General features: G+C 42.9%; 1 protein-coding gene across 1 annotated transcript in view; it reads left to right on the top strand.

Moving 5' to 3' along the window:
* The window catches only part of prim2 (DNA primase subunit 2), a 204283-nt gene that overhangs the window by 165373 nt on the left and 17019 nt on the right, over positions 1–21891 (top strand). Inside the window, exons 10-11 of the mRNA XM_067984052.1 lie at positions 20591–20717; positions 21697–21779. Coding sequence (XP_067840153.1) covers positions 20591–20717; positions 21697–21779 — 210 coding nt within the window. The remainder of the gene's footprint in view (positions 1–20590; positions 20718–21696; positions 21780–21891) is intronic.

The raw sequence follows: 21891 nt of genomic DNA, 5'->3' as shown, positions 1-21891 counted from the left end.
GACAATGGTCTAAAATGTTGGGTAATTTAAATCAGAATGGAAAATGATTTCAAGAATAAACTGGTGTATGTACTTTTATGCAATTTTAAGAATAAATGTGGAACTGGAATCATTGGTGAATAGAAAGTCAATATAAATGCCTCAGAAACTTGGTGACAAATTAACCGAGTGGGGAATTAACCTGTAATGTTTCATGTATATTTAAAAAAGAATCACAAGGCAGGAGGTGGTGTAGTAATTTGCCACCAGGGAATTAATTGTAATTGAGAGTGAGAGTAAAAGTATTGGGAATTAATTACTTTTGGATCAAATCAATGAGCAGTAAATGGAAAAAGTGCATGATCCCAGAACCTGAATAAACAGAGAGGCAAATCAAATACCCAGAGGTAGCAAAATAAGTAAGTCCTTGGTCCAGAGTAGTGATCTGTGGCCAGTCAATCAATTGGAGTTTGAGTCGTGACTGGTTTAAGTAGCAAATTGCAGTCCGACTTGGTTCTAATCTTCTATTGCCAGAGCCACAAAGAGACCCCCTACTCCTTTTTCCATCTGCCCCTTTTTCCATCTGCCCCCAAGGCAGGTAGTTGCTAGTTGGTCTTTTCCCTTTAAAATCACAAGAATTTAAACCAATTTTTCGATTTTGTACTTCATGAAAACAAATATTTTTTGCAGATAATTTTTTATTGTACTAGGGAGGTTAAATTGGCCAAAGGCACTTTGTTCTCAGCTTTTGTTTTGCAAGGATTGATTGTCATTGACCATGCTGTAAATTGGTGATCCGCTGCTGAAATGGGATATTGAAATAACCCACAAATAAGCTGCAAACTCATTTCAATTGCTGACAGCAAACCTGAAATGATCCCTTTGGTTCAATCATAGTGCAGTTAGAATCATGGAATCATGCAGCACAGAAGGAGGCCATCGGCCCATCGTGCCGGTGCCGGCCCTTTTGAAAGAGCTATCCAATTAGTCCCATTCCCCTGCTCTTTCCCCATGGATCTGCAATTTTTTCCCCTTCAAGTATTTATCCAATTTTCTTTTGGAAAGTTACTATTGAATCTGCTTCCACCACCCTTTCCGGCAGTGCATTCCACAACATCTCAATGAGGAAAAGAAATTCTCCTCACCTCCCCTCTGGTTCTTTGGCCGATAGCCTTAAATCTGTGTCCTCTGCTTACCGACCCTCCTGCCTCTGGAGACAGTTTCTCCCTATTTACTCTACAAAATCATGAGGGGTTTTCAAACACGTCTATTAAATCTCCCCTTAACCTTCTCTGTTCTAAGGTTAAGGGGAGATTTAGTCTCTAGTCTCTCCACATAACTGAAGTCCCTCCACCCTGGTACAGTTTTGCTGTAAATAACCTCTGTAAACTTTAAGAGTACATTGTGTTTCTCCAACTGCACAGCTGTCTGTCGTTTGAGTCTGCAGCAAGGAAGATACTGGAAGGGACCAGTATGCAAAATATTGATGAGTCTTAACAATGAAATATTTTCAGCTGCTAAGTGATTCTGGTTCACTTGTCGAGAGTTTTATACCCCATTCATACAATATAGATCTTTGCCTGATCTCAATTCTCCTGTAGCTAGAATAAAATGGTGGCCCCAATGGCAATCAGTGATGTAGAAGTACTGAAAATCTCAAGGCCAGAAAAGGTAATAGGTCCATCTAGTCTTCCTGCTGTCCGAGCAGTTGTAACGTAGAGTACTGTGCACACAGTTCTGGTCTCCATATTATAAAAAGGGTATAGAGGTACCGGAGAAGGTGCAAAAAAGATTGACAAGGATGATACCAGGACAAGGAGGATATACCTATTAGCAAAGATTGAACTTTCGAAAAGAGTTGGCTGAAGAGTGACCTGATAGAAGTCTTTAAAATCATGAAAGGGTTTGATAGTGGGGAAGACCAAAACTAGGGGCCATAAATATAAGATAGTCACTAATAAATCCAATAGGGAATTGAGGAGAAACTTCTTTACTCAGAGAGTGATTAGAATGTGGAACTCGCTACCACATGGAGTAGTTGAGGTGAATAGCATAGATGCATTTAAAGGGAAACTAGATAAACACATGAGGGAGAAAAATTAGAAGGATATGCTGATCGGGTTAGATGAAGATGGTGGGCGGAGGCTCGTGTGGAGCATAAACACTGGCATGGACCAATTGGGCCGAACGGGCCTGTTTCTGTGGTATACATTTTATGTAATTCTATGTAACAATGAAGTGTATCTCCCAGATTTATGCCCAGTTTGACTGAGATCTAAGCTTCTTGCCCCTACAATTTCCCTTGCTAGGCTACTCCAAAGACAGACTACTCTTTGAAGTAATGCTTTCTTACATCCCTCCTGAATCTACTCCTTCGACGTACTTCTGTTCCCCCTTGTTCTGCTATTCCATACCAAATCAATAGCCCTGACTGATCTTCAACATCCTCTGGAGCTTATTAATTTGAATATCTCTATCCATCTCCCTTCGCTTCAATGAAAAAAGCCCTAGTTCTGTCAGTCACTCCTTATATGCCTTATTCTCTAATCCCCCAATCATTCCATTATCTTTTAGCTGCAGCGTTTCCAGTTTAGCTATATTTTTCCTGTAGTGAGGGCTCATGAACAGCCCACAATACTCTGGGTGCATGATAACTTCCTTCAATCTAAACTCTCTTCCTCTTTTTACGCAGCCTAATACTCCATTTGATTTCTTGATCAGCTTGGCTGAGTGGTGGCACTCTCGCCTCTCAGTCATGGGTTTATGCAGGACTCGAGTACATAATTTGGGCTGATGCTTCACTGCAGTATTGAGGGAGTGCTGCATTGTCGAAGGTGTCAGCTTCTGGTAAGATGTTAAACTAAGCCCCCCTGTCTGTTCAGGTGGACTGAAAGATCCCAAGGCACTATTTGGGAAAGGGAAGAGGAGCTCTTCTGATGTCCTGGTCAGCATTTATCCCTCAACTAACACCACTAAAACTGATTATCTGGTCACTTACCTCGGTGCTGTTTGTGGAAACTTGCTGTGCACAAATTGGATGCTGTGTTTGCCTACATAACAACAGTTTACTGCAGGTTATAACAAAATTGGCTGTGTATTACTTTTGGAGATTGAGGATATAAGAGGTGCCAAGTAAATACAAGATGTTGATTTTTTGTCTTTGATTGTAGCCAAACATTGGCTTGATGTCTGGAGACATCTATCTATTTTGGATCTATTTCCTGATTCATCTTTATTGGTATTTTCCCGTTAATCCTGTAATTCCTTTTGTTTATTTTGTATCCCTAAGTGCAATTATTTATCCACATTAAACGTCATCTGCCAATGGTCTGCCCACCTCTCCAAACAGTCTTAATTCCCCCTGTAGTTTCTCCCCATATTTCAGTAGTAACCCCCTCTGCTATGTTGATGTCATCCATGAACTTTGAGATGATGCTGCTGATGCCCTCTTGCAGATAATTAATGAACATGTTGAAGAGTACGCAACACCAAGCCTTCACAAATCACACCCTCCACTCAGAATACTTAGGAAACAGAGGGTCTGTGAAATGCTAACATGCAACAGCAACTTGCATTTATATAGCGCCTTTAACGTAGTAAAACGTCCCAAGGCGCTTCACAGGAGCGATTATCAAACAAAATTTGACACCAAGCCACATAAGGAGATATTAGGACAGGTGACCAAAAGAGGTAGGTTTTAAGGGGGTTTCTTAAAGGAGGAGAGAGAGGCGGAGAGGTTTAGGAAAGGAATTCCAGAGCTTAGTGCCTAGGCAACTGAAGGTATGGCCGCCAATGATGGAGCAATGAAAATTAGGGATGCGCAGGTGGCCAGAATTGGAGGAGCACAGAGATCTTATTCACATATCCAACCACTAACTCTTCGGTACTGCTAGTTTTATTAACACCCCTTTTCCTATGTAAATACCAAACTCAAGAATTCATTCAGTTTTTCAGTTGTGTCCACACCTTCACTGATCTTAACATCCCGTTTCAGAAGTGCTCCTATATTCAAATTTTTCTTTTCTCCCTAATATACTTGAAACACGTCATTGGTTTTAATTTCCGTACCAATTCTAAAGTCACAAGCTTGCTTAGCTTTTAACAGTCCTTTTGGATTCTCAATTTTTACCTGGTACTGTCTTCTGTTGCAGATAACCTATAGTATTTGAATGTCTTTGCTTTATCTTAAATTACCTCTCTAGTTTTCCAGACTGGCCTCTGTTGCCACTATTCTTCCTAAAACTCCAAGTTATCCCGTACAGCCTTTCAATTATCAGTCTGTCAGTGGCTGCTGTTTTCATTTGCCAATACTGGGTGTCTTGCCCTCAGAGGCAGTGAATGAAGCCACAATGCAGGGTGGCGTTGCTGCTAGAAACAGGCAGCACTAACACAATTAGGGTATAGTATTTCCTTCTACTCTTTCTGTGCTACAACAAGGGAAATTCATTCATGAAGTGAGGATTGACATCACTGCGTTAGCCAGTGATTTGGAGGTGGGGCGGGATTTACGGCAGGATTTGCAGCACACTGTCTATTTAAACAGCGTACTACAGCAAACAGTCTATTTAAACAGAATCTCTATGAGCTACAGCATACAGAACTCATGAGTGAAACTACAGCAAAGTCTCCTGATAAAAGCAGGATTATTTCTCCAGGAAAATGCAGTGAGTGGAGGATAGTTACATAGTGCGTAAAATCAATCCCAGTTCCTTAAGCAGTGCAATCTCCAGGCATGATTGATGGGGGAATTACCCAGCATCTCCATTCTGGCTGGGATTTGTGGTGTCACTATATGCAGCCTTTCATTAACTGTAATTATTCATTTTCAGTGAGAAGCTGCAAGACATTTTGTTGTTCCATAGAAGAACTTTAATGAACACAAGGTGAAATGTTACCATAGTTGCCAACTATAGATAGGTGCTTACAAAATTTGCACTTTCTCGAAACTGAATCCGCAAGCCCATTACATTGACTTAAAGCCTTCTTAGCATTTTCTCTGATAAATAGGGATCAGTCAGCCTTTGGTGAAAAGGTTCCTCGTACAGCCATTCCACAGAAACAACCCCCTTTGGCTGTAGACTGGGTGGGTTGAGACAAGAGGAATAAATAGAAGATACAAGATGAGAAGCGAGAGGTACTATTTTTCCCCACAAGTGGATTGACAGGTTAACTTAAAGTCACCATCATAAGTTGGGTATAGATCATATGCTACTGGTTGTAAATCATGTATTCTGGCTACACTGAGCATTATGAAGTCAAAGTAAGTTGAATGTGAATATATTAAATATAAACTACACTGATTTGTGGATTGCAGAGTATTTGTGGTCATGCAATAATGTAAAATATGAAAACGTTTAATGTGCTACAAAACTTATTCTACCTGCAAAGTTAGTTTTCACTAAATTCACCAACATTAACTCTATTGATTGATGAAGCCATAAGCAGATTTCAGTATTTTTCTGTTTTTGTTCTCCTGCTTTTCTTTTATTATCAATGAGGAAAACTTTCAGTTATCTGTTGTTGGTCCACCTTATGACGTGTAATGACTGGCTGGTGTTATCCATATGGTGGATTAGTGTGAGATAGTTGCAATGAATTAAGGCCGTGTCCACAGAGGATGTACCTCCAGCCACCCTGACAGTAGCAATTTTGTTTTGAAGCTCCACCTTAATGACTCACCAATTACCAACTTTCTTTGGCAAGGGAACACAGATTCTGCAGCGGATCTGCCTCGTTTCTATGGCACGTTGCTAAATGATCTCAGCCTCTCTACCTCTCTCTTCTCCTTTGAGATGCTCCTTAAAACCTACCTCTTTGACCAAGCTTTTGGTCGCTTGTCCTCAATCTCCTTATTTGGTCTGGTCAAATTTTCGATGTCAAATTTTGTTTGATAATGCTCCTGTGAAGCGCCTAGGGATGTTTTACTACGTTAAAGGCGCTATATAAATGCAAGTTGTTGTTATGTCTTAAGTGTAACAACAGCATTTTTTAAAAAAAAATTTGAAGCGAACAATAAACTTACCAGTACCTAATGAAGAGGAGAGACTATGGAAACAGCAGGATAGGAGCAGGAGCAGAGTTCTGCAGCCGGCAGTAGAACAGGATCAGAGACCTGGAGCTGGCAGCCCACCAGCAGAAAGCCAGGCTTCCACCCAGCAGCCAGCCATTGCGAGCGGCAGAGAGTACGATCCAGATTATGGGGGCGGAAGCAGTGGTATCTGAATTGGGAGTGAGATGGGCAGCTGCATTGGCACGATTGGCCTCTTGGGTTAAGATAGAAGTCTCGCACGAGCAGCAGTGCAAGACTGCCATTGTTAATTAAGCCAGCTGTCCCGACGCCTCTGTCTGTTCTGATTCTGGAGCCAAATTCAAAATGTGACGACCCGCAGCCATTCCTCCTTTTGTTTTCAGCTGGCAGAGAAATTCTGTGCGGGGGAACAAATTCCACAGTGGCGGAATCACAAAGTACTAAAGGCCCCGTCAGTAATCTGCACTATCTGTTAAAGTTATTGATCTGTAACCTTTTGACAGAATCTCCTGTTTAGGAACAGAGTCCAGTTGTTTTCAGGGGCATTACTACAAGACATCCTGAATGATTTTACTTCTTTCTTTTAAGTAGCCAACTCTGTAGTACATGTAAGTAGACTAAGGTATACAAATTTCATTTGCTTATATTTTATATAAAAAAATATAATTCTGATGGCCCTGAATTTGCTGAACAAATAACAGGGTGTGAACAACGCACATCGTTATTAATATGCAAATCGGCCAGCAACTTGTGGCAAGGAAGAGATACCCCATCAGTTGAGAATCGCCACACGTTGTTGGACAATTTGCGCCGCTCTGCTGTTAGCCTCACAAAAACAGGAGCGCGTCCTCCACCTCCCCGTCTGTTTCATGAAGTTGCTCATTTGCGCATCAATTGCCCATTAAACTCACCGCAGAAAATTAAGTCTAGTAATTTTCAGTATAAGTACCCTATTACTGATGTGATAATTGTTAATTACTGCCAATTAACCATTCTGGCCCAGAAAGTGAACAATTAAAAGTGTGGAGTCTCATTCATTCAGGTTGCGAATTGTTGTTGATTTTTTAAATGTCAAATTTTAATTTTTTTCTTACTTTTAGGCCCGAAACCTTAAAAAGTCCGAGGCTTGTCCGAAATTGGGCTTCGGGCCTCATCTGAACAATTCCGAGGAGCTGCAAGCACCTGTCGGGCTTCCTGAAGCAGCTCACCGGTTTTCCCTCTGGACCAATTTGGGCCAGGTTGCAATGCCAGCATCGGCCATCGGATAGGTTCTGGGAGGTGGGGTAGTGAACGGGAACGGGGCGGTAATATAGTTTTTAAAATCTCCAACGTGTAATATATCGATAGCCACAATAAATCTCGGAATCTCTAAATGTGCACTTAAATAAATGGTTTCTCCGCACCCCTTAGCCTGCAGCGATTATTCAGCACCCGAGAGCAGTTTACTGCTTTGGAAACTCGGGGGTGCTTGACTGCGCCTAACAACGTTATCCAGGAAGGTTCTTCCAACTCATATTATGCACATCAAAGGAGACATTGGAGAAATTAACCTGTCACTAACTCTTTACTATTTAAATTTTACTTTTTTTTAAAAGCACAACTATTTTTGGCAAATGGAAATGATACTAGCAGTGTCTTTTGTATGTAATAACACACTGGCCCAGATTTTGCTGGAGTGGGGCATCTTGCGGCATGGCCCATTAGTTAGACTTGTTCGTGCATGCTTGGGTTGTAAAATTTTTTGCCCACAAAGTTGCTGATAACGGGGCGGTGAGGGCAACAGGGACGTCTGGAACCTTGGTGAATGTCGGGACCAACAGTCTATCTCCTTTAACCAATGAGATTAAAGGATTGAGAAATAAATAGAGGAAGGAGGGTGAATGAGTGGAACATGAGGAGCACTTCCACAGGAATTCCAGAGCTTAGAGCCTAGACAGCTGAAGGCACGGCTGCCAATGGTGGAGCGAAGGAAATCAGGGATGCGCAAGAGGCCAGAATTGCCATTGATAAGTGTTCTTATCAAAAGGTTTAATCGTGTCCTGGGATATTTTGGACGAATATTTGATTATAAGTTAAAGTAGGTTATTTTACCCTTCTATAACTCGCATTTAAAGTATTATCTGGAGTTTGGGCACTCTACCTTCAGTAGGATATTGGTTGAGTTTAGAGGACAGCAACAGTTGATTTCAGAGTATGGGTCCTGGGGCCATAAGTTAGAAAGAGTGACTCAGAACTGAACTTGTATTCTTGGAGATGGAGATTGATCCTGGCCTTTAAGATACTAAGTTACAGCTCAGTGGAAGTAGCTTCATACTGATGGGAGAACTGGAAAATAGGAGTACAAAACCAATAAGCCTCAAGCAAGACTAGAGAAAAGGAGAATCTTTTTTTCTCACAGAAAGGTCGATCTGTTAAATAGGCTCCCAGCAAAAGTGATTAATACTTTTTTAAAAAGTCTTAAGAGGAGGATTGAAGGCTATAAGGGCAAATAGAGACATAGATGAGTAAATGTTACAGAGAATTACATAGAATGTACAGCACAGAAACAGGCCATTTGACCCACCTGGTTCATGCCGGTGTTTATGCTCCACATGAGCCTCCTCCCACCCTTCTTCATCTAACCCTATCGTCATATCTTTCTTTCCTTTTTCCTCATGTTTATCTAGCTTCCCCTTAAATGCATCTATGTTATTCGCCTCAACTACTCCATGTGGTAGCGAGTTCCACATTCTCACCACTCTCTGGATTAAGAAGTTTCTCCTCAATTCCCTATTGGATTTATTAGTGACTATCTTATATTTATGGCCCCAAGTTCTGGTCTCCCCTGCAAGTGGAAACATCTTCTCTATGTCTACCCTATCAAACCCTTTCGTAATCTTAAAGACCTCGATCAGGTCACCCCTCAGTCTTTTTTCTAGAGAAAAGAGCCCCAGCCTATTCAATCTTTCCTGGTAGATATAACCTCTCAGTTCTCGTACCGTCCTAGTAAATCTTTTTTGCACCTTCTCCGGTGCCTCTGTATCCTTTTTATAATATGGAGACCAGTTGTATGGAACACAGTACTGCTAGGACTATTGACATGTTAGCAGTTGAGTACCACCTGGTCAGGATTGAGGCACATAGACTGTATTGTGGGATTGATGTGCTAAAGTTTGTCAGATTATCTTGGGGAATAAGTGACAGAGCATTAATTTGAAAATTAAAACCTCATTCAGGAGCTCTCAGTGGAACTGATAGTATACAATATTGTAGTAGTTACTGGACTAGTAATCCAGAGACCTGGACTAATAATCTCGAGAACGTGAGTTCAAATCTCACCATGAGTGGCAGTTTCGAGAAGTTGAAAAAAACCTCGAAGTAAAAAACTGGTATCGGTTAAAAAGTGACCATGAAGCTGCCGGATTGTCATAAAAACTCAACAGGTTCACTAATGTCCTTTAGGGAAGGAAACTTGCCGTCTTTACCCGGTTTGGCTATATGTGACTCCAGTCCCACACCAACGTGGTTGACTCTTAAACTGCTCTCTGAAGCGTCCTACCATGCCACTCAGTTGTATCAAACCGCTATTGCAATGTGCGACACCCACATCCCGAGAATTTTTTAAAAATATTACCTGTTGAAGCTTTATGCTTATTTTCTTATTTTTCATGTTCTTATCCAATGGCAATTTTTAAAATTGACAAACCTCCAATGGCATTTTATGGGAGCTACTGTATATCATACACAAACTACAGCATGGCATTAGTTATTTTAGTGAGAACCAACTCAGATTTTTATCTGTTGCGTTTTATAACACGGGTGTTAACCATAATTGTCAAACTGCCAATCAATTGCTCTTCAAACTGGCAGATTCTTAACAGCATAGATAATAGCAGGCAACGGTGTCCCTGATCAGGTTATGCAACAGTGCTAATTTAACTAAGTATTCTGTAGTATTTTTTATTAGGCGGGGGGGGGGGGGGGGGGAGGGGAAGGGAACTTCAACAGATTACAGGAGAAAGATGGTCATTTTATAGAATTTCCAAAACTCAAATCTTCAGGGTTGACAGATTTGAATACCAGTTTCTCACATATCTGATCCAAACAGATGTAACATTTATAATAGCCCACTACAATATTTATTCTAGAACTACCACGTCTTACATCGTGGGTCACACCAGTATTCATAGAATCTTACAGCACTGAAAGAGGCCATTCGGCCCGTCATGCCTGTGCCGGCTCTTTCAAAGAGCTATCCAATTAGACCCACTTCCCCTGCCCTTTTCCCATAGCCCTGCAATGTTTTCCACTTGAATTACTTATCCAGTCCCCTTTTGAAAGTTATTATTGAATCTGCTTCCACCACTCATTCAGGCAGTGCATTCCAGACCATAAAAACCCTTTGACAGTTTGACAATTATCTTAAATCTGGGTCCTCTGGTTACGGACCCACCCGGAAACCCAGTTTCGCCCTATCTACTCTTATCAAAACCCCTCAGAATTTTGAAAGCCTCGTAATTTAAAAATAGAAGAGGGGCAGGCGGGTGTGGTAGCACTGCAACTGAAGGGCAAGTCAGGAAAGCTCCATTTGGGCATTATAGAGAGAAAGGACCCGAGATTCCAGAGCAGAGAGATGGAAGTGCAGAATGGTCCCAGAACGAGTCCTGCAGCCTCCGGAATGGCGGTTGTGCCTGCAAAAATCTTTGGGGGCCAGAACTGCAGGGGCAAAAGGCCTCCGAAAAAACAGACAATAGCCACAATGGTTGGTTACGCCAGTGGCCGAGAGTGGAAATTGACCCAGAACAGGCTGTGAAGCCTGTGGAACGGATTTTATGGTCATAAAATCTGTTCAGGGCCAGAAAGGGGTCAGAGGAGGTCAGGGAGAAGATGATGGTCGAGGAAGAGCTCAATAGGAAAAATGGGCAAGTTGACTACAGGCCCAAATCAGAATAAATGCTACGAAAATGTTGTTTCAAGGGCCAAGACATATCTACATGTGCATTTAAAAATGCACTTTTAAGATGTAATAATATAAACAAAATGTTATAAAAAGTAAAGAACTTGCCTGGCTACTTAACTTGAAAATCAAAATGTTGGAGAGTGGAAGCTGAGGGAAAAAACTTGCTCTGCAGTGCCATTCAGTTTGTGTGTAGATTCAAAGCAGTTCTTTTAAAGTATTTGAACGTCACAATAATTGTAAAATCCTATCTTAAAAACGTCACAGGAAATGGGTTACATAGCAATGTACCAGGTAGGATTGGCACATTTAAAATGGGAAATCCTATAGAAGCCTTTAAATGGGAGTTTGCAAATGGAAGACGCAGCAGGTGACTGATTTTAATAATATACATGTCAACCTCCCATTGCGTTTCACAGGGGGAGTCAAGACCCAGCATAGTCTTCAGGTAAAGGGTTGCAGTGTAAGGCATAATTGCACAACGGCATGTAAACAACTACAACTTGCATTTATATATCCCAATTCTGACATTAGCTTGGACTACGTGGAGCATAAGCACCGACGTGGACCAGTTGGGCCGAGTGGCCTGTTTCTGTGCTGTACATTCGATGTATTTCTACAGTCCCTCCTTTAATGTAGATAAACTTTGCAAGGTGTTTCACAGAAACATAATTAGACAAAAAATGGACTCCGAGCCCAAAAAAGAGATATTAGGAGGGCTGATGAAATGCTTGCTCAAAGAGATTTTAAGGAGGGTCTTAAGAGGGGCAAGTGGAGAGGCGTAGGGAAGGAATTCCAGAGCATGAGGCAACAACGTGCCAGCGTCGGAAAATTTAAAGCGCAAAGTTCTCTCGGGATGCTCGCAGCCGTATTCCGAGAGTCTCCTGGGCAATCCGGGAGGGTTGGCAACTCTATGGAATGTTGATGCTGCGAGTCAGAAGGTGTTTTATAACAATTGAGTTTATGCCATGAACAGAATAAATCAGGGCCTTTGATTTACAGATTGAATAAGTCAAATTCCACGTTTTAATATGTGTATTCTGGGATTTTTTTTTACTGGTGCTTTGGGATCACAATGCAGTCCGTTATTCAATTTAAAAGCACGAAACAAAAGCTAGAATTGTGCAATCAGTAGTCTGTCATTTTTCTTGCTTACATACATATATGCATAACCCCTCTTTTTTAGATGCATAACCCCCCTTCTGTTAGATGTTAGAATTGTTTATAGTATATCGATCCACCCATTTAAATATTTATCATTAACGCTATTAACTGGGCAAGATTACATTTTCAAATTATGTTCCGAAAAATGATTTTGCACCAGAGATTGAATGGAGGGGGGACTATCTCTGCTCGTCCATGCTTGAAAGAAAATTCTATTTGTATAGAAACAGATGTCGAAGAGACCTTTGAATATAAAACTCTACATAGTCACATGGTGTGGTCGACTGGGTCATCATCAGACGATGATGTCTGAATGTACCTCTGAGCAGTATTTCCTCAACAAAGTGATGGTCCTGTCATTGTTGTGTAGTGCAAGTAGTTCTTTATTAAAGGAGACAGGAAGACGTGCCGAAAATGTAAGGAAGATACATATTTTTTCTGTTTATGAAATTGCCTCCGGGATCCAGTTGTCCTTACGTTGTCTGCGTTTGTTCAAAAGGCTTAAAGAATATATGAAAGATTTATATTTCTGTGGAATCGAGAAATGATTCCTGTTAATTCTCACACTGCAGGTGTTTACCTCCTTGGACTGAAAATCATACAAAAATTCTAAAAATGAATCACTGCAGATTAGTTACAGCCTGTGAGATTTAAAACTTGTTTAACAACTTGCAATTATATAGACCCTTTAACGTAGTAAAACGTCCCAAGGCACTTCACAGTAGTGTTATCAGACAAAATTTGACAGCGAGCCACATAAGGAGGTATTAGGACAGGTGACCAAAAGCTTGGTTGAAGAGGTAGGTTGTAAGGAGTATCTCAAAGGAGTACAGAGGGGCAGAGAGGTTTAGGAGAGCTTAGGACCTCGGCAGTTACATTTAGACATCATTATCTGATGATGACCGAGTCGACCAAACCACGTGACTATGTAGAGTTTTATATTCAAAAGTCTCTTAGACACCTGTTTCTATACTAATAGAATTTTCATTTAAGCATGGAGATGCAGAAATAGTCCCTTCTCCATTCAATCGTTGATGTAAAATAATGTTGTAACACTAATTTATGCTAGGAGCCAAAGTAGGAAAGTTTTCTTTGGAAAATTTGTCACTCATGGTTACTAGCAGTTTTGTACCAGTAATTTCTTGGGATTGTTCACATGGATAAGTAATTTTAGGTTCTGATCTTGTATCCTACTCCCCACTGAGGTATTGGCGCCTCATGTCAAATAGCTGCAAAGCGCTTTAATCCACAAACCTGGAAAGTATCATCAACTTCTTTTGGTAAAACTTGTTTAAAAGGCCTTTCTTGTGCGATTTTTAATGGCCCAGAATTTGCTGTCAAAATAACAGTGAGGTTAATGCTGCTCACAGTTACTTATGCACAACCTCAGGCAAGGGGCAGATACCCGGTTAAAGGCGAAAATCGGAACTTGCTGTCCAAGCTGCTCCACTCTGCTGTTAGCTTCACGAAAACGGCATCTCGCTGTCTGACTCACCGTTGAAATACATTGAACGGCATGAAGTTGCTGTATTTGCACGGTAGATATGAACTAAACTCGCCACAGAAAGTTAAATCTTGTCCATTTCAGTCTTTTTAACGGGGTGATAAGTGTTAATTACTGCCAGTCAACCTCTCTGGCACCGAAAATTAACCATTTCAAATCTGGAGTCTCATTCCTTCGAGTTTCAATGGAGATTTTTTAAAATGTAAATAACATTTTTTCTTTTTTCTTTGTGTCACTTTTTTCTCTCTCTCTTAATCCAATCTTTTTTCCCCCTCTATTTCTCTTTCTGTACCTGATTTGACATTGAATTCACTATTCTAACTTACACTTCCTTGTTCAGACTCTGCACAGTTCATTTAGGAATCCTTCAATCTGATTGGTTTAGGAGATACCCAGTTTTTTTTATTCATTCATGGGATGTGGGCGTCGCTGGCGAGGCCAGCATTTATTGCCCATCCCTAATTGCTCTTGAGAAAGTGGTGGTGAGCCGCCTTCTTGAACCGCTGCAGTCTGTGTGGTGAAGGTTCTCCCACAGTGCTGTTAAGAAGGGAGTTCCAGGATTTTGACCCAGCAACGATGAAGGAACAGTGATATATTTCCAAGTTGGGATGGTGTGTGACTTGGAGGGGAACGTGCAGGTGGTGGTGTTCCCATGTGCCTGCTGCCCTTGTCCTTCTAGGTGGTCCAGGTCACGGGTTTGGGAGGTGCTGTCAAAGAAGCCTTGGTGAGTTACTGCAGTGCATCCTGTGGATGGTACACACTGCAGCCACAGTGCGTTGGTGGTGAAGGGAGTGAATGTTTAGGGTGGTGGATGGGGTGCCAATCAAGCGGGCTGCTTTGTCCTGGATGGTGTCAAGCTTTTTGAGTGTTGGTGGAGCTGCACTCATCCAAGCAAGTGGAGAGTATTCCATCACACTCCTGACTTGTGCCTTGTAGATGGTGGAAAGGCTTTGGGGAGTCAGGAGGTGAGTCACTCGCCGCATCATACGCAGCCTCTGACCTGCTTTTGTAGCCACAGTATTTATGTGGCTGGTCCAGTTAAGTTTCTGGTCAATGGTGACCCCCAGGATGTTGATGGTGGGGGATTCGGCGATGGTAATACCGTTGAATGTCATGGGGAGGTGGTTAGACTCTCTCTTGTTGGAGATGGTCATTGCCTGGCACTTGTCAGGCGTAAATGTTATTTGCCACTTATGAGCCCAAGCCTGGATGTTGTCCAGGTCTTGCTGCATGCGGGCACGGACTGCTTCATTATCTGAGGAGTTGCAAATGGAACTGAACACTGTGCAATCATCAGCGAACATCCCCATTTCTGACCTTATGATGGAGGGGGAAGGTCATTGATAAAGCAGCTGAAGATGGTTGGGCCTAGGACACTGCCCTGAGGAACTCCTGCAGCAATGTCCTGGGGCTGAGATGATTGGCCTCCAACAACCACTACCATCTTCCTTTGTGCAAGGTATGACTCCAGCCACTGGAGAGTTTTCCCCCTGATTCCCATGGACTTCAATTTTACTAGGGCTCCTTGGTGCCACACTCAGTCAAATGCTGCCTTGATGTCAAGGGCAGTCACTCTCACCTCACCTCTGGAATTCAATTCTTGTGTCCATGTTTGGACCAAGGCTGTAATGAGGTCTGGAGCAGAGTGGTCCTGGCGGAACCCAAACTGAGCATCGGTGAGCAGGTTATTGGTGAGTAAGTGCCGCTTGATAGCACTGTCGACGACACCTTCCATCACTTTGCTGATGATTGAGCGTAGGCTGATGGGGCGGTAATTAGCCGGATTGGATTTGTCCTGCTTTTTGAGGACAGGACATACCTGGGCAATTTTCCACATTGTTGGGTAGATGCCAGTGTTGTAGCTGTACTGGAACAGCTTGGCTGGAGGCGCGGCTAGTTCTGGAGCACAAGTCTTCAGCACTACAACTGGGATATTGTCGGGGCCCATAGCCTTTGATGTATCCAGTGCACTCAGCCGTTTCTTGATATCATGTGGAGTGAATCGAATTGGCTGAAGACTGGCTTCTGTGATGGTGGGGATATTGGGAGGAGGCTGAGATGGATCATCCACTCGGCACTTCTGGCTGAAGATGGTTGCAAACGCTTCAGCCTTGTCTTTTGCACTCACGTGCTGGACTCCGCCATCATTGAGGATGGGGATGTTTACAGAGCCTCCTCCTCCCGTTAGTTGTTTAATTGTCCACCACTGTTCACGACTGGATGTGGCATGACTGCAGAGCTTTGATCTGATCCGTTGGTTGTGGAATTGCTTAGCTCTGTCTATAGCATGTTGCTTCCGTTGTATAGCATGCATGTAGTCCTGAGTTGTAGCTTCACCAGGTTGGCATCTCATTTTTAGGTACGCCCGGTGCTGCTCCTGACATGCTCTTCTACACTCCTCATTGAACCAGGCTTGTTGATAATGGTAGAGTGAGGAATATGCCGGGCCACGAGGTTACAGATTGTGCTAGAATACAATGCTGCTGCTGCTGATGGCCCACAGCACCTCATGGATGCCCAGTTTTGAGCTGCTAGATCTGTTCTGAATCTATCCCATTTAGCACGGTGATAGTGCCACACAACACGTTGGATGGTATCCTCAGTGCGGAGACGGGACTTCGTCTCCACGAGGACTGTGCGGTGGTCACTCCTACCAATACTGTCATGGATGCATCTGCGACAGGTAGATTGGTGAGGACGAAGTCAAGTAAGTTTTTCCCTCATGTTGGTTTGCTCACCACCTGCCGCAGGCTTGCCCTGTTCCCTCAGATCCCAGATGCCCTGTAGGGGGCGTAGCTCCGTTTCCATCTCCCACTTCCAGCAACTTGCAGAGCAAAATCTCATGGAGATTAAACGGCCAAGGGCAAGTCTAACTAACGGTTGGCACTGTTCATTCACCGACTACGGCAAATCCTAGGCCAATGTTTGTGCACAAAGAGATCTTTTTGATAACTGGCTTCTAATTATTCCCAGAGATGAAAACATTTATTAATCAAGATGTCAGCTGTTTTCAGCATACATCAAATTACGAAATGGATTTAAAACTTAACGTGAAGCAATTTTTGCCACTGATTTGTCTTAGGCTTGTTTTCCAACTAGCTACTACTGAGGGGATTTTGAATCAGCGTGGCCAAGGACACATTTTGCATATTTTTTTCAATAGTCTTAGGAGGCCTTCAATTTATCAGGGGACAAGTTTGATGTTCTTAGTTTCCACTCTCGTCAGTCTTTGCACTTGTAGTCTACTGTAAGAAGAAAGTCCAAAATTACGAATTTGATGCACAGGATACAGACAGAGAACTGATTTTCGGAGAATAAACGCAATAAACCTGGTTGCACGCCCCATGAGCAGCAAAGACAGCGACATCATTGATTTTTAAAAAATATTGTCTATTCCCTCCACATCAGACGAGTTATGGGGAGAGATTTTTTTCTCCGCACTAAGTTTGACAAAATTGCAATTGTGTTCTTTATAAACAGAGGAAATCTTGTCCTATGATTCATAATTTTTCAACAACAACTACTTGCATTTATATGGCACCTTTAATGTTGTAAAACATCCCAAAGTATTTCACAGGAGTGTAATCAGACAAAATTTGACACCGAGCCACATAGAGATATTAGAACAGTGATCAAAAGCTTGGTCAAAGAGGTAGATTTTAAGGTGCGCCTTGAAGGAGGAGAGAGAGGCGGAGAGGTTTAGAGAGGGTATTCCAGAGCTTTGGGCCCAGGCAGCTGAAGGCACGGCCGCTAATGGTGTGAAGGAACAGGGGGATGGACAAGAGGCCAGAGTTGGAGAAACGCAGAGATCTTGGAGGATTTTAGGACTGGAGGAGGTTACAGAGATAGGGAGCGGGCGAGGCCAATGGAGGGATTTGAACACGATGAGAATTTTAAAATGGAGGTGTTCGCGGACCGGGAGCCAATTTAGGTGAGCCAGCACAGGGATAATGGGTGGACGGGACTTGGCGCGAGTTAGGATACGTGCACCAGAGTTTTGGATCAGCTCAAGTTTACAGAGGGAGAGAGGCCCACCAGGAGAGCATTGGAATAGTCGATTGTGTTTCCCCCCTATAACCTTTTCCTGTAGGTAACAACTACTCCTGCAGCCCAGGTAATGGTGGTCCTCTGGTAGCTCAACTAAATGGCCATGCTTCATTTATGAGTCTGGACAGTGCAAGCTGATGACCTGTTGGACTCTAGTGACTATCATAGTCTTTACTCTGTTTCCACACCCCATTCCAGCAGAGCTCACTAGTTTATCAATCAGCAGGACCACCAGAACTCCACAGAAATTTGGGTCAAAATCCTCAAGGTTTTGCCACAAAATCTGTGGGCATCCTTGCGGCTCCAGTTTTACTGCAAGTATTTATTGCTTACAAAAAATAGTTTCAGGGAATTCTAGGAAGAAATTCAGTTTTAATTCATATGTTTATTAAACTTAAGCATCAGGGGGAGCATCTCATTATACTTGGTTAGAGCCTGGTTACAGTATTGTACAGCAGTGTATCAGCTGTGGCTCAGTGGGGAGCACTCTCGCCTCCGAGTCAGTAGTTTGTGGGTTCAAGTCCCCTCTCCAGAGACTTGAGCACACAGTCTCGGCTGACGGGCCCAGTGCAGTACTGAGGGAGCGCTGCACTGTCGGAGGTGCCGTCCTTTGGATGAGACGTTAAACCGAGGCTCTGTCTGCCCTCTCAGGTGGACGGAAAAGATCCCAGGGTACTATTTCGAAGAAGAGCAGGTGAGTTCTTCCCGGTGTCCTGGCCTATATTTATCCCTCAACCAAAATCACTAAAACACATTATCTGGTCATTTATCACACTGCTGTTCGTGGGATCTTGCTGTGCACAAATTGACTGCTGCGTTTCCTACATTACAACAGTGACTACACTTCAGAAGTACTTGATTGGCTGTAAAGCGCTTTGGGATGTCCTGTGGTCGTGAAAGGCACTACGTAAATGCACGTCTTTTTTATTTAAAAATTCAAACTATCAAGCTAACATATAATAAACACGTGCCCCAGCATCAAAAAAAATTTAAAAAGAAAGGAAAGTGAAATTTAAAAAAAATATTAAAAACCAGTCCAACAATAAAGCACAGGTTTAGAGCACACAAACACTGCTTCAGAGAAGGCACATCAGTCATAGCAGATTCAAGTAGAAACACTGTTAACTTTGATATAAATCCTGCAAAAAAAAAAATAAAGGAATAGGTCCTGTACAGATTCACTCACCTCAAATGGAGAGACAGACAAATTCAGGGGTGAGCACACTGCTTAATATGCAGCTTGCTGAGAACATCTGGCCATCCAGCCTCGCTTAAAATTGGCGTGTGCTGATCAGGTGATGTGTCTGGCACAAATTGAGGTCAGTTGAACAGCTGCAAAAACAATGAAGAAAACCCGGTTTGGTGATGGCCATAAAATAATCAGGTTTACACGGGTTCTTTTCAAAAAGAAAATCCTCAAATCATTGCCAGCAGTTTCAACGGAAAATCCACGCAATGGATCTCTGATGGCCCTGATGAGAGTGAGGTTCTGGCCCAATCAGTGTGAGATGACCAGAGCGGGGTTCTGGCACGACCATAGCGAGACCAATTATTAGACCCCAGTTGAGATTGAGTAACCCATCACAGGCAAACGGTGGAACCTCAAATCTTCCTGTCCTGTCTGATTCGGGTTTGGTTATGATGGTGTTTTGTGATAGTTTAACAAAATTGCTTGTATAGAGTTCAAACAAGCAACAAAGTTACTAAGTACATTTTTTTTTATTATTCATTCATGGGATGTGGGCGTCGCTGGTGAGGCCGGCATTTATTGCCCATCCCTAATTGCCCTTGAGAAGGTGGTGGTGAGCCGCCTCCTTGAACCGCTGCAGTCTGTGTGATGAAGGTTCTCCCACAGTGCTGTTAGGAAGGGAGTTCCAGGATTTTGACCTAGTGACGATGAAGGAACGGCGATATATTTCCAAGTCAGGATGGTGTGTGACTTGGAGGGGAACATGCAGGTGGTGTTGTCCCCATGTGCCTGCTGCTGTTGTCCTTCTAGGTAGTAGAGGTCGCGGGTTTGGGAGGTGCTGTCAAAGAAGCCTTGGTGAGTTGCTGCAGTGCATCCTGTGGATGGTACACACTGCAACCACAGTGCACCAGCGGTGAAGGGAGTGAACGTTTAGGGTGGTGGATGGGGTGCCAATCAAGTGGGCTGCTTTGTCCTGGATGGTGTCGAGCTTCTTGAGTGTTGTTGGAGCTGCACTCATCCAGGCAAGTGGAGAGTATTCCGTCACACTCCTGACTTGTGCCTTGTAGATGGTGGAAAGGCTTTGGAGGTAAGTCACTTGCCGCAGAATACCCAGCCTCTGACCTGCTCTTGTAGCCACAGTATTTATATGGCTGGTCCACTTAAGTTTCTTGTCAATGGTGACCCCCAGGATGTTGATGGTGGGGGATTCAGCGATGGTGATGCCGTTGAATGTCAAGGAGAGGTGGTTAGACACTCTCTTGTTGGAGATGGTCATTGCCTGGCACTTGTCTGGCGCGAATGTTACTTGCCACTTATGAGCCCAAGCCTGGATGTTGTCCAGGTCTTGCTGCATGCGGGCTCAGACTGCTTCATTATCTGAGGGGTTGCAAATGGAACTGAACACTGTGCAATCATCAGCGAACATCTCCATTTCTGACATGTAATACTTCATTAGTTGAATCAGTTCTACATGTAGGACGTGCCAGTTCCAAATGGATATTTTTTGTTTTGATATTTTGCAAACATCTGAGTGTCCTCCAAAAGATAAATATTGCATGCTAATGTGATCCCAGGTGTAACAGTATGTGGGTCCTAAGAATATGGATCGTTCTTTGCTGTAGGAACATTCATAATTCAATCAGTATTTTCCACCATATTCCAGACATTGATGTTTTACTTATTACCGCGCACTATACCGAATAGTGTATAATGCACACATTTCTATTCTGCTTTGTCATCTAGTTTGATAAATTATACGCTTACAATATACGCCACAGTTTTGGAAAAGAAGGCAAGAGGACAGACTATACCCCATACAGCTGCATGAAGATCATTCTGTCCAACCCCCCAGGTCAAGGGGACTATCACGGTGAGTTCACAGGATAGTCGCAGTCCCACCTTTGTGTGAAAGGACCTTGGGAGGTATGAGTGGAAAATTGATTGTTTGACTGCATTGCCAGCAGGGGGTAGAGCGTGCAGCTTGTGCCAGTCATCATTGTCATGCTTCCGCTCCATTACTCTTTTGGCTTTGCTTCGTTACTGAATGAGATCAGCCAAGGGGCATTCACACAGGCTGCACTCCGCAGTGCACTTAGCTGAGCACTGGTTTATTGCTGGCATCTTGTATGTTTGAGATGGGTATCATATAGATGCTCTCTGGCACATGCAAGTGACTCAGTAATAACCATAAAAGAACCATATGGCATATGTTAAACTTACTGCAATGTAGCACAGTTTCTTTGACATTGACCAATTTATTGCTTTCCCATAGCATAGCAGTAATTCTCTTGCTTGTCAACTTGACTTTGGTTGGGGGGGTGCTGGTGGTGAATATATTATCCAGTGGCCTCATCAAGTATTCCTAAGTGTGTCCCAAATACAATACAAAGCTCCCTTCATAACCCTTTGGATAACCTTAGACCTCAGCAGAGCAACCTTTGCCCCCAGTCTATTGCGCCAATCCTCTTGGTGGGTTGGAAGGATTTGAGAGTGGTTTTGTATTGTGGACCCATCCACTAAATTGAAATTGCCTTGCCTCACTGTACTGAGCGGAAACCTCCATGCCACAGCTGTCTAGGGTATTCTGACCCAAATTCAGCGATAAAAGAACAGTATTCTGCTGCAGCAACAACAACAACTTGCATTTATAAAGCGCCTTTAATGTAGTAAAATGTTCCAAGGCACTTCACAGCAGTGATTATCAAACAAAATTTGACACCGAGCCACATAAGGAGATATTAGGACAGGTGACTAAAAGCTTGGTCAAAGAGGTAACCGTATGATGATGAACTTATATTCATGTACTGATAATTTAATGAATATTCTTTCTATGATGCTTTTAATTTTAGGCTGTCCGTTCCGCCACAGCGATCCTGAGCTGCTGAGGCAAAAGCTGCAGTCCTATAAAATTGCTCCTGCAGGAATAAATCAGGTGAGTGATTCCACTGCACCACCAGCAACATGTGTTTTTTGTATTGATTGGGGACGTTCCCTATAGGTTGTCTGCTTATCGCCATTCCTTGATCAATCCACCAGATACAGTG

The sequence above is a fragment of the Heptranchias perlo genome, chromosome 5, assembly GCF_035084215.1.
Source record: "Heptranchias perlo isolate sHepPer1 chromosome 5, sHepPer1.hap1, whole genome shotgun sequence".
Lineage (NCBI taxonomy): Eukaryota > Metazoa > Chordata > Chondrichthyes > Hexanchiformes > Hexanchidae > Heptranchias > Heptranchias perlo.
The sequence above is the reverse complement of the archived record's forward strand: the minus strand, read 5'-3'. Positions and strand labels throughout refer to the sequence as shown.